This window comes from Mytilus trossulus, chromosome 2 (genome assembly GCF_036588685.1).
Source record: "Mytilus trossulus isolate FHL-02 chromosome 2, PNRI_Mtr1.1.1.hap1, whole genome shotgun sequence".
Classification (NCBI taxonomy): domain Eukaryota; kingdom Metazoa; phylum Mollusca; class Bivalvia; order Mytilida; family Mytilidae; genus Mytilus; species Mytilus trossulus.
Window position 1 is genome coordinate 53,113,764 of NC_086374.1, and position 13,909 is coordinate 53,127,672.

At 31.0% G+C, this 13,909-nt stretch overlaps 1 protein-coding gene across 19 annotated transcripts in view; it reads right to left on the reverse strand.

Annotated features, from left to right (window-relative positions):
• LOC134707553 (centriolin-like) overlaps window positions 1-13,909 on the reverse strand; it is an 83,410-nt gene that overhangs the window by 16,021 nt on the left and 53,480 nt on the right. For all 19 annotated transcript variants that reach the window (XM_063567426.1, XM_063567409.1, XM_063567410.1 and 16 more), the window contains 9 exons: window positions 13,423-13,488; window positions 12,715-12,783; window positions 11,831-11,982; window positions 9,023-9,218; window positions 7,820-8,026; window positions 7,154-7,218; window positions 6,812-6,938; window positions 1,199-1,363; window positions 129-404 (listed from right to left, as the gene is read on the reverse strand). In XM_063567426.1, the coding sequence (XP_063423496.1) occupies window positions 129-404; window positions 1,199-1,363; window positions 6,812-6,938; window positions 7,154-7,218; window positions 7,820-8,026; window positions 9,023-9,218; window positions 11,831-11,982; window positions 12,715-12,783; window positions 13,423-13,488 (1,323 nt within the window). The remainder of the gene's footprint in view (window positions 1-128; window positions 405-1,198; window positions 1,364-6,811; window positions 6,939-7,153; window positions 7,219-7,819; window positions 8,027-9,022; window positions 9,219-11,830; window positions 11,983-12,714; window positions 12,784-13,422; window positions 13,489-13,909) is intronic.

A 13,909-nucleotide genomic window follows, 5' to 3' on the forward strand; every position in this document is an offset into this window, starting at 1 on the left:
TTTTTTTCATAATTGACAATGTTACAGTTCCAAATCTAAGTTACTCTAATAAAGCTGTTTGGCAATTTTATTAGAACTAACCTAAAATTCATGAAACTACTGCTTTAGAAAAATGTAAAATAAATTACCTCTGTCAATTCCCTTTGCGTTCTTTCTAATTCTGCTAACTTCTGTGCATGCTGGGTTTTTAAACTATCTAATTCACCATTTTCCAGTCGTTGCATTTCATATGTATGCTTTAATTCAGTTTTATGTTTATTCACAGAACTAACAAGTTTTTGTAACACTTCATCCTCTGTTTCTACAGCTTCCTTTAATTTATTGAGTTCATTGCGTTTTGTTTTCATGTGAGATATAAGATCATTTTTCTGAGATTCCAGGTCTCGCAAATACTCTTTCAATTCCTATAAAAAAGAACATAAAGTTTTATACAATAAAGGCCAGCTGAAGGACGCCTCCTGGTGCAGGAATTTCTCGCTACATTGAAGACCTGTTGGTGACCTTCTGCTGTTGTCTTTTCTATGGTCGGGTTGTTGTCTCTTTGACACATTTCCCATTTCCATTCTCAATTTTATTTTTTTCATATCAACATATTAATCAAGCTGTTAATGGAAAAATACATACAAAGTGGTCTCATTGGCAAGCATACCGCATCTTCTTATGTTTTTTCTTACAGCTATAAATAAAATACTGCAAATTCAGAAAGAAAAAAAGTTTAGGTTTGCGAAAAAACTCACTATTTGAATTTAACAGCATTATTCATATGAAGCATTTTCTCACATTTATCGTCCTTTTGCCCAATGTGCATCAAGCACAATTAAAATACATTTGAAAAAGATGTTTGATACGACTTGCAACAGCATTAGAGGCTTTATTCCAACCATCCTCTAGCTTTTCTTAATTGACAAGAGTTTTCCAATCAAAAGTAAGTGGCTTTCTTCAGTTCCTCTACCAATAAAAACTAGTTGCCACAAAGTTGCCCAAATGTGGGGCTTTAAAGTGGTGTTGAAACACCAACAATTAATCAATCAATCTTCTAGCTTTACGATAAAACTAGTCCTTCGTGCAGTAACCATAAAGACAATCTTCTTTTTCTGTCTTAAAACACCTCTTTTCATGACAGTTTAACTTTAATGATAAAATAACCAAAGATGTTATGAACCACTATGAAATAATACAGGATTCTTGATCTACTGACCCTTAATTCTCTCTGTTTTGCAGTTGCTTCTGCATCAGCCTCTCTTAACACTGAAGCTAACTCTGACTGTTTCCTCTCAGCTGTGTCTTGTAGTAAGTGTAACTCAGTTCTCTTTTTACCCATCAGCTGGTCAACCTTTTCTAATTCTCTCTTTTGTGATTCAATCTGAAATAAAACAAATGTTAAAAGTACATGTCTTCTACATGTGACAAGTCATGGGAAATCTTACCAAACGTAAATGCAGTTGATATACGAATACTGCATTTCAATTAACTCGAATAAGGATTTTTGAATCTTTCACATCTTCATAGATCTCCTTTGTAGTTTAATTTTGTGTTTCTCCAAGCAAAGTTATTCCACAATAGAATAAGGAGCTGACCTTAATGAAAAAATAATTTTATCCCATTCCGCATAGTACCATTTACATAAAATATGCAGCCAACTCCATCTTCAATGAAGTTAGTCCTGGGTCCTCTATGGTTGAATGTAGGAAGTAATTCATCAATTGCATCACTTGTCTTTGAACACTGAGATTCAGCGTTTGAACCTTGAATTTTGCAGGTGCATTCTTCTCCTATGATTAATAGTTTTTCTGTTGAACATCTTGGTTCTCTATGAGCACCCTGGTTTACTCCACCTCTTTTTTATTTTTGTTATGATTTCTTGTAGAATCATATATGAATATCTGTGTAAAACTGATTTATACAAGTCTGAATTGAAAACAAGGTTTAAACCTATGATTGTGTTGGATAAAAACTGCAATTTTTATGTGTGTGCATGCATATGAATTTCTTGGTATAGAAGTCTAAATACAGCATTAAAAACATTTTCCAAAAGACTAAAAGTGAAATGTTCTAGACCTATATCTGACTAATAAAAAAAAGTTTTCAGTTACTTTTTTTGTGATCTTACCTGTCTTCTTGCCCATAATTTTCATATTTCTATCTTCTAAGTTAATGTGTGAAAACTGTTTCATGGTTTTAAGTGTTTTTTTAAATGATTAGCAAATGATATGTGTTGCTGTTGATACGGAATGGTTGTTTTAAGTTATCTACGTTCATATCCGTAGATATGGATATTTTAACACCCTGAAGCACCCCAGTACACCATGAGCATAGCCGAAGGGTGTACAGGGTACTGAAGGGTGTTAAAATATCCATATCTACGGATATGAACGTAGATATCCGTAGGTATGGATATTTTAACACCCTGAAGCACCCCAGTACACCATGAGGCGTAGCAGAAGGGTGTACAGGGTACTGAAGGGTGTTAAAATATCCATATCTACTTATTTTTTACGGGGTGTAGGGTACTACCTTTGGTAGAACCCTACAGATAGTCAAATATAAGACGTTTTTAATACGGAGACAGAGAAACTGGATTGAGTCAAATTTGGCGCCCAATGTTGTGAGCTTTACGCCATAGATGGTGTGACGTCAACATGGGTAATTTGCATAGCTAGGTCAGTAGTCCCATTCCTTGAAAATGTGGCAGTCAAGTGATGCATTTAATGAAATGAGTGTAAATGATCGGCATAATGGGACAAAATCGCTAATGAATTATTTATTTAATTACAAACATCATGGATAATTTACAGAATTCAATATTTCACAGCGATCATGGAACTAAGGAAAACTTGCGTGAAGTTCCCCGGGATAATGGTTAGCAACGTCCGGGGATATGGGTTAGCAACACCCAGGGGCTATGGGTTTTGTAACGACGTGCGTTAACCAATCAAAATCCTAGATATATACTAAGCCGGGGATAATTGTATATACTTGGTGTTATATATTGTTTCTAAACTAGATATATAGGTTTTCATACATTTTAGATAAATCCTCTTTCTGATTAAGGATACACTAAATCAGTTTCATTTTGGTATTGTTTAAACACTTACATGTTGTAAAATATATTTTTAATTTAGGTTAATTTCATGTACCACTCTTTTGTATAGCATGAATGTGAGTTGGTAATAATAGCAATTTTAAAACAGTTTATAAAATCTAACATTTTATGTAGGTAACTCTTATTGGTAGAGAAATCATATTGCTGATTAATTTCCTGTCGTAGATCACAATTTTAGTGGATTCAGTAAAACTTGCATTTCCATGGATTTTGTATTTTGTATATTTGCCATATTTTGTAAGTAAAACTGTTAAAATTTGTTAACCATTGAACATTTGAATTCATGTATCACCAGTACCCTATGGAATCCACAAAAAACTGTTATCCCACAACACATATGAATCAACAGTACCAAAAGATATGTCGGTTATCAAGGTTAAAGCAAATCAAGCCTTGCTTCCCTAGTGTGGTAGACAATGTTTGTTTAATGCCAGATTTAGAACAAGTTTTTGGGGCATAAATAAGACCATACTTGCGTCTGTCCAAAGTCAGAAGCCTGTTATTCAGCGGTTGTTGCTGTGTATCATATTTGTTTTTCATTCATTGTTTTGTATATCTTTTTGTCTTATTGGCAATCATACCACATCTTCTTATTTTTATATTTGTAATAGATTACAATGCAGAGTAAGATTTCAATGTACTATTTCACACCAAAAAAAGTCAGCAAAAAAACCATCTAGATTTCAAGTTGACCATATTTTTCTCTTACTCCCAAATGCTGACAGGAACAGTAGCAGAAGCTATGTTTAAGTTGTGTGTTTTATCGAGCAATGGATAGGTATACAGACACAAAACTTTTGAGTAGAATAATCTTATTTAAGAATCTGAAAACAACCAATCAAAACACTGGTTTTGGTGTTTCCAGTACAAATTTGGTACTCAAGAGATCCCTGTATGTGTTGATAAAAATACTTTTCATATATACAAGTGTGTTTTGCTATGTAAATCTTACTGTGTTATCAACCAAAGTCAAATTTAAATTTCTACTGTGAATGTAGTCCACAGAAATAATGGTTAAAACTAAATATTCAAAATTAATCTTCTAGGAAATAGGATCCTCAAGTATAAAGATGACAAGTTTGTTTTTAAACATCATTGACTACCAATGAGAGTCTTGAATGGTTGTCAAAGTATTACTGTAGGTTACATGTAGTTGATATTTAATGTAAACTTTACTACTGTAAATAATGTATCCATGCACCAAATACATAAGGCCACACAAATAGAATGTTTGATGTCTTGATTCTTTTTATGAAAGTGAAGCATGCACATGGATACTTTTCTCTTTAATTTTCATAAAAAGGGAGAACACTGCTTTCTGTTTCAACCTGAAATTCCCTTGTTTATCTTTTCATTTTTAAAAGTGCAAAAGAAATGCCAAGAAAGTTTTTCAAGTTAGAGTGAAAAGTTCTTTCAGAAATAAATATTTTCTTACAAAAGGATAAAATGGTGCAGATTATATCAATAACTGCACAAATTAAAACAGTTTTTGCTAGACATCTGAATTGATATTTTTTTAAAAGTAAATCTAACAATAGTTTTGATATGTCCAGAAATCAAAATATATTTGATTTGAACAGCTATATATATATATTTTTTAATTCTGAAAGGCTGGCATAATATCTAAATTTAATTGAATTAAATTTTTGACAAAAAAACAAAGAGATTCTGACACGCAAATATTTTCATTGGTGTGGCCTTCTGAATTTATTAATAAAAACAAAACTTTCTTGTAAATCTATTATTTATTATCACAGACGAATATATCACATGTGCACACATTCAAACTACTTGACTACAAGCTATCATAATCATGATAATACTGATTCAAAACAATACTGTTTATAAACAATGATTAAAGCACTCATTTACAATGTGTTTCTAGAAAGAAAGAGTATAATCCCGTTGAGATCTTAATTTTAAAAAGTGCATGAGACAGTTCTATAAACTTAAATGTTTTTGGGATTTTATTAGTACATACTTAGAATTCTGCTGTGGCCAAATCCTAATTCAAAAGAGGTTATCTCATCTTTATTCACCAAAATAAAATTCATATTTTTACAATTAATTTCGAAATCCATAATTAACCTGATGCACCATATACACTGTCCATGGTCACATGATTACATTTCTTTATAGTGAGAAATCCCAAACCCAAGAAAAAACAATGAAAAAAATACCCGCTATGGAAACCTGTGATTGGTTGAAAACTGAAAAATTCTCAAATATCCGTATGAAAGATAAAAAGAGGACTTTATTTTATACTTTTTGAAATGATTGCTGCTGTCTCATGCAATTTGTTTCATATCATATTAAGTAATTTGCACTTTAAAACCGAATTCCCTAATAACTCATTCAAGTAAAAAAAAATTGTATATATATATGAAAGTTTATTCCTGACAAATGTACAATATTGATGAAAAAAAAACATTTAAATTTTGCAGACATTATTCAATAGTGAAATGATATTTTTAAAAGATGTATAAAAAAAAAAGCATTTATGTTATGGCACCATAAAACATCATTAATTTAAAATGCTACAATTTTTTACAATTTTTTAATTTTTTATCTGTGTGCTTGGTGTTAATATTTGCTCTTTGACCACTAAAATCCAACAAAATGCTGGTACACTATGTTACAACAACAAAAATAAGGAAAACAAATGCTATGAAAATTGCAACCACAATCCAATATTATTGTGCTGAAGAATGTGCGTCCATGATTGTTCCATTCACTGATTTTAATCATTAAACAAAATCTTTGAACCAAAACTGTTTTTTACATGATTTTGACAGAAAAAATGTTTTCTGTGATTTTTTAAACTATAACAAAACTCAAATTTAAAAAAAAATATGTATCAAATCACAAGTTTGAGCAGAAGTTGTGTTGTTTTGTTAAAGTTTAAATTTTTTAAAAAGAAATTGAGAAAAGTGAAATACAATGAAAATGATAGCAAAAAATTTATACAAAAAAATCTACCACCATTCTGATAATCAAATGAAGAGTACAGTAATAAAATCTAATTTATCAAATCTGGGATGATTATGTAATGGAATGAAAAACCATAATTAATAGTGCATTTTATTGGTTACATGAAGTATAAATGTGGTCAAAGAGCAAATGTGACCTTGGGTCAAAGGTTATTCTATGGTGGTCACACACCAGCACACCAGATATAGATAACAAAACCAAAATGTCACGGACAAACCAAAGTTTGGTGGTTCTTATCACCACCCAAGTCAAAAATCATCATCATCATATACAGCCAACTGTAAAATAAATGTGAGAGGAAGGATAAAGTCTTTTTCAATTGATGCAAAGAATAAATGCTTATATTGCATAAAATTCAATTTTAAAAATGCATTTCCGCTTCTATATATATAATAATGTTTAGAATAGCACTATGACAGATACAGAAGATATTCTACAGGATAAAATTTCCAAGATGAAAGATTCTAAGCTAGAAAATGAAAGCAAACATGATTTATATAAAGCGATCATTAAATACTGTATTGAAGATGCAGCTAGCTACTGCTATAAATCAAAGAAGAAAAGACTTCTTCTTATGTTTTATGGAATTAACATTATGTTAATGAGATAAGATTGTATAATTACGACAAAGAAAGCATCCATGTTATTGTATTACCATGCTTGATAGATTGTATTGTTATAGAATTGTCATTATTTATTGGACAAGGCACGACGTACCTGGTCTCGCATACGTTGTATGTCTGACCGCCGTTTGCCGAGAACATCTTCTGCATCACGGAGGGCTGAAAGTGTATCTTTCTCTCTCTGAGTTGCTGAATTTATTTCATCATGTAATCTTCTTAAACTGGAAAAAAAGAAATAAAATTCAAATTCATGCAGCAAATTATCAATAAAAGTAGTTTTAGTTACAAAGATACTAAACAGAACTTGACTCATGAAAAAAGACAACTTTGTTGATACCATAACAAAAATCAAGCTTAGGACACTTCAAATTAAGCATGTTTTTAGTAGATTTTATCAGACAATTGAATACTTTTTTAATAAGAATATGTTACTTACTTTTCTGTAGCTGCACGAACTCTACCGTCAACATCCTTGTATTCCCCATCTCTTTTATTTATAACCTGAAATACAAAGCAAATCATAGTAATAAGGCTAATAAAACTTTCTGACTAAAAAAAATAAGACTTTTAAAGAAAGCATTCACCAAACTATCGTCAACCATCTACATAAATTTAAATCTAACTACATGGTATGAGTTTTTCTCACTGTTGAAGGCCGTATATTTGCCTGTAAATGTTTACATCGACTTCATTTGAACTTAAATAAGTGCATAGTTGTCTCATTGGTAATCATACCACATCTCCAAATTTGTATAAAAAGTTAGTATTAATACTCTGTGAGCTGATTTATTGAAATTTAAACTAAGCATATTGTCTTTTACAAAGAAGGGCTAAAATCCATATCATATTAACTTACTCTCATTCTGAATATAGTTGTAAAGTTCTCCTACTGAACATCTATAATTTTGAGTTATCTACCCTATGCTGAAATAGGGGAATTTTCAGACTTTTGTATATACAAGATAGTAGCAATAGATCAGATTAAGACTGGAGACTGCCATAAATTTCAATACAAATGCTATTTTTCTAAACTTTATAGAATGCTCATTTTCAAATAAAGAATGGAAAGCACAGCACAAAAAAATGAATCAACAAACCATACCTGATTAACATCCCGTAACAATCTATCCTGTTTGTTACGTTTTCTTTCAATATCCCGGAGTTCTGATCTAATTCCACCAAGTTGTTCCTGAGCCTTTATTAAGTCGAGAGCTGCTAGATTGGCTCGCCTTTCTAACTCATCTTTTTCTTTTACTGTTGTTTCAAGACCAGAAGCAGCATTATCAAACTTACTCACTGTATCTTTTGCCTACAAGAATAAATTGTTGAATTAATCGTTTTATTATAATTACAAATATTTCAAGAAATAAATATTGAATTCATAATAACAAACATCAACTCCCGCTCTCTTCACCCTTGGCGGATTGAGCCAACATTTGTGATAACAATGTTGCGCTATCTATCGGAAGATAAAAATTACGCCCATTCCGAATACATAATTCTTGACAAATGGTTGCACTTGAACTCTTCAATTTGGAGGTAAAAATCCAGTAGCGTCTAGATTCTACACGCTTGGTAAAGCCGGAAATGAAAATATACGTCAGGACATAGACAGGAACTTATTTTGGTTGATTAAAAGCATTCAAGTTGTCACTAAATACAGTCATATGTTTAGGGATGCAAAGACTTGTTGCACAATAAACATGTGGTAATTGTTTACAAACACTTTCTACATTTACACGTGATCATGTTATAGGAGCAAGTTTTGACTGCAACCAATAAAAATCCTTCCCTTGTGTCTCCGAAATTTTATCTCAATCCCCCAAGGGTGAAGAGAGCGGGAGTGGATCGTACCCTTGGCTAGCGAAGATGAATAACAAATAATTCAAGGAATATATATTGAATTTTTATAATATCTGCTAAGCTTATTATTGCATGAAACTAAGTCAAAGCCTTTAAATACAAGGATGAAAAAAATATGCTCAAAACTAGTTATTCATAAAACTGGTTGTATTTATAAATCTCCTCATAAGGGGAGATTACTCAGAAATATAATCCAATTTATTTCAAGTTACTGAGCATGCAAAATAAGGGAGAGCTATACATTTTCAAACCCAGGGCAAAAGTAAGATTGAATGAGCAGTTTTAATTGTTTATTTTTTAAATGAGTATATTTTTTCAATTTTTAAACTAATCACAATCCTTAAAATATTATTATTTTTTAAGGTTGTAAACACTGCAGTTGGACAAAGAAATTTCAATCTTAACCAATTGTTTAACATTAATTGATATATAAATATAGTACCTGTTCCCTTGCATCAATTAGATCGGTGTTACATGTTTTAAGGAGTCGGTCAGCATTCTTTAACTGACCTCGCCTTTTACCCAATGTCCTCTCCAGAGCATTGATCTCATCTTTCAGGTAATTTCTACGGCTGGCTTTCAGACCTTCACTTAAGGAATCATCTGAGGAGTCATCATCCACTATAATTTTAGGTCGTCTAAAAAAAGAAGAAGAAATAAGTGACTACATATTTTATGGTTTTAGCAGAATCTAAAGGAGTAGGTCCGGTAAGAGCCCTTTTTGGCCCCAAAATATAGCAGTTTTACAAAATTGGTAAAATGTAAACTTATAGTTATTTATTGGATAGTAGAATGGTTCTGCTACATAAATATTGGCTGTTTTTGACAACACAATGCACATATATTGAGTACTAGCACCGTTAAGTCATGCTAAATTACTGAAATCATCAAATTCAAGCATTTTAGTTAAATTTTAGACGGTTTCCGTGTAAAACGAAAGTGGCCGCATTCGTGTTCATCCAAAATATTAAAATGGAAGTTGTATTTGATGATAATACATAACATATATAAAGATTGAGGATGAACACGGATGCGGACTCTTTCATTATTGACAAAAACCATCTGAAAAGTGACATTTTTTGGCATATTTGGTAGATTTTCATATTTTAGCTTGAATCGGATCGTTTTTTTATGACTAATTGAGTTAAAATCTTTCACAAAAAATAATTGAATCAAATGAAATAGACACTTAAGTGTTTAAAAAGGGGTCAAAATCTTTCGTCAGATGAAACTGAAATTTGAGGCCAAAATCGGTCCTTACCGGACCTACTCCTTTGGAGTTATTTCAATAACATATTTTGTAATTTAATAAATTATGTAAAGCCATAAAAATAAACATTGTTATAATGACCAAAGAGAGAAATTATTTTTTTGTCAGATAATATTTTATAATTAATGGTGTTATTTCACACTAAGAAAAGTTTTATCAAATTTATGAGCTGCCTAATTAACATTCAATTGGAAGTACAGTACATTCCGGTTATTTGCATAGCCTATTTGTCAGACGAAATTATGCAATAAAGCGGAGTATGCTTATATCCGAAATGACAAATTACGGAGTCAAATGACATCGATAGTGCAGATCAGCAAAGAAGAAAGATGTACGTCCATAGTCCACTTACAACATAATGAATGCTTATTTATTCTAATTAAAGTTATTTGTCTACTGTCATACATTTTATTTCATTGTGTATTCTTTCAATAAAGTTTATAAACACATTTTGTTTTTGTTTATTTATGTACCGACTTTTCCTTTACCTGAGATACGATAATAAAATTGTTCTAAAAATAGATTTGTTTCTATGACCCGGATGTACAAATTAAATTGTTACGCTTTGTTTAAAACAAACTGTTTAACAATACTACACAGTTTATAATCATTGTAAACAATAATTGTGTAATGAACTGCCTTTGATATTCAGTATTTACCAATTACACAGTGATGTGACACTGTTACTTTAACACCGCTAGTTTCGTTTATGCAAAGCAGTTACAGGTGATGGGGCCATGCACGGGTTATTTGCTGGACACGAGTGTTGAAAGTGAGAAAATATAATAATCAGAAGTTAATTTTCTTTTAGAAAAATATTAAAAAGGAAAGATTGATGTATAAAATTCTTCAACCATATATAAATGCCCTGTAATATTTAACATAAATGTAGATCACCCAAGCTGAATTACGAAATTACACATTGGATAATGATCGATAATTAGCAGGCGTTAATGTTTTAAAAATTCACCCAAAATATAATCTATGAACAATGTTTGAAATCCAATCAATAATTAACACCTTTTGAGATAGAAGATCATAGAATGGTTGTGTTTTTACAACAATCAGCTGATTGACATTTTTATGACCTCGAGGCTTAAAATAGAATATGGGAAACTTTACCTGTGTACACATCGAGGCCTTTTCTATAATCATATAAACACGAAAGATACTGTTTTAAAACTTTATTTGAATAACACACAAGTAAATGTGAAATAATAATGAAAATTATGATGCATTCAAGAAAAATATACTTACCAAATTGCCGTTTCCGGTCAAAAATCTCGTCAGTTTTAACTGAGCATATCTAGCTGGCGATTATTTTCTATGCAATAAACCGAAATGCCACTTGTAAGGCTATGCATATAACCGGACAATTTAACGTTAGGTGAATGGGAAATGGTTTTGTGCAGGAGAAAAGTATGCAATTAACCGAATTATGCTATTAAGCGGTATGCAATTAAGTGGAATCGACTGTATAAACAAATTTAACTCACAACTGTTTTTCTCTGTGACAAATTGCTAAAGACTATGATGAACTCCAGATGTCTTTAGGTTATTTGCATTGTTCGGTTGCCTTGCCATTCATGTTTACCCTTATCTCTTTTTGTTTACATTGCATGACAAAAGATTTTTTGTTATTCAGAAAGAAAGATATGTAAGTTTTACTTGTGTAAATAAAAAAGTACTCATAACTGAGATTGGTGTTTTCAGTTGAGTAGGATGGTAATGCAATGACATCATAAGCTAACATTGATGTTGAAAACAGTGATAAACAAATCAATGATCTTTTAAACTGGAGACATTTCACAGCTCAAATCTCATCAACCTCTTTTTCATTTTTAGAACCATAGATAAACTTAAAATCAATAAGATTTCAATCTTAATTCTTTCAAAGATGTCTATGCACAAACTTTAAGATCATAATATAGTACTAGAGCTTCATGTGAAGTTAAGATTTTTTTTTATAATAAACCATACCTTTTTCTTTTTTCTTTACTCATGAATTCCAGTTCTTCCCTTGCTGACTGTCTCTCATGATTCAGATTTTTCTCTTCTTTCCGTAAATCTTTTAAATTCTTTTTCTGTCTCTCTATTGCTAGATCTAAACCTTCCAGTTCATCACGTCTCTCCTATAAATAAGATCACTTTAAGACTTCTCAATAATGATTGTTTTATGGCAGCAAAAGGAAGATTTATACATTTAACTTTGTGGTGATAAAATTTCTGAATTTCAAAATTAACTAGAGGTATTCAAATAGGGAAAAATCTAAGTTAAACATATGCATCTTATTTTTCTTCTTGCAAAAGTTGTGTAAATAAAGCACACTTTGTGAAAATCTGATTTACAGTTTGTCACTCTTAATATTCAATCTAAATTTTAAAATAGACTGTAATTCAGTGGTTGTCCTTTGTTGATGTGTTACTTATTTGTTTTTTTAGTTAATTTTTTGTACATATATTAGGCCATTAGTTTTCTTGTTTGAATTGTTTTACATTTGTCATTTTGGTGCCTTTTATAGCTGACAATGCTGTATGGGCTTTGCTCATTGTTGAAGGCCGTACAGTGACCTATATTTGTTATTTCTGTGTCATTTGGTCTCTTATGGAAAGATGTCTCATTGCCAATCATTCCACATCTACATTTTTATAATTACTTTTCAAATGCAAAAATTTCAAAACTGGGAGTATTTAATCCTTAATTATATATCCAATACATGATAATGTCGAATAATATGTAAATTTTAGCTCAAGTTGATGAGACAAAATCGAAATGTTGTGAAGTTTTTTCAATGCTCTGTTCAATTTTATAGAGTAATCTCCCTTACATGTATTGTTTATTTTATACATAATTCTGCACTAACCTCAAGTTCTCCCCTCAATCTTCTAATCAACCTGTGTTCATCATCAACCTCTTCTTCCTCCTGTGCAGCCTAATAATGAACACCAAAAATATGTTTAAAACAAGTGAATCTGTGAGCTACTGATCACTAATAATACCCCTCCCCCACTGAAATGTATCACACAGTATAGCTGACTCATATAAACCCTGAAACCAAATTTCAGAAATCCTTATAATGCAGTTCCTATGAAAGATGTGACAAAAAATATTCATGGGACAGATTGATGGACTGATGGATGGATAAACACACAAAGGTAAAACAGTAAACCCAACTTTAAAAAAAAAAAAAGGAGTATATAAATATAGTTTTATCATATACAAAGAAGGAGTATATAAATATAGTTTTATCATATAAAATGTTCAAAATATGTTTATTTGATACATCATGAATCACATTTTTTAAGTTTAAGGGAGTCTACTTATTCCTAAATGGTTTAAATAATATTTTAATTTCCAGTCAGACTTACCTTCAAAGTGCTTATATGATTTGTATAATGTATAAATATATAAACCACCTTATTTCATAAATTACATTTCTAAATGTTGATTCTAAGATTTGAAAGATTTTGAGTGCTAAAAAGATTTACAAATGGAGATAGTATGACTTATCTATATTAAAAGTATAGAGGTTTTGGCATCAAATATGTTTCAAGCATTGTAAATTGCTGACCTGATTCTTCAAATATTTGGCCTTTAATCTTTTTACTTTGTCTTGTAACTCTGCAATATAATCTTCCTACAATGATAAAAGATAATTGTTGTATAAATGTATACACTTGCATCTTTTGCACAATGCACGATTAAAGGCTGTCTTTGCAACATCAATCGAACAACTAATCACAACCTGATGCTGGTTTATTTAGGTTTATAATAGATTAGTATTTTGAAATAAATGAGTTTATTATTTACCTAACCTTATTGGTATTTTTTTCATCATAAATTAAATATATTTATCACATATTTTGTACTGATATGTACGTCTTTGCATGGCCAATAATAGCCGGAAGTCAATGTTGGTTATCAGCCCTCGGGCCGATATCGATATCAGCCCTCGAAATCCATATCAACCCCCCGAGTTCTATAACTTCCGGTAACCTGTCAATCAAAGGCTATTTGTAAACAAGTTGAACACAATGAAAAGAAATTAAGAAAGTTAC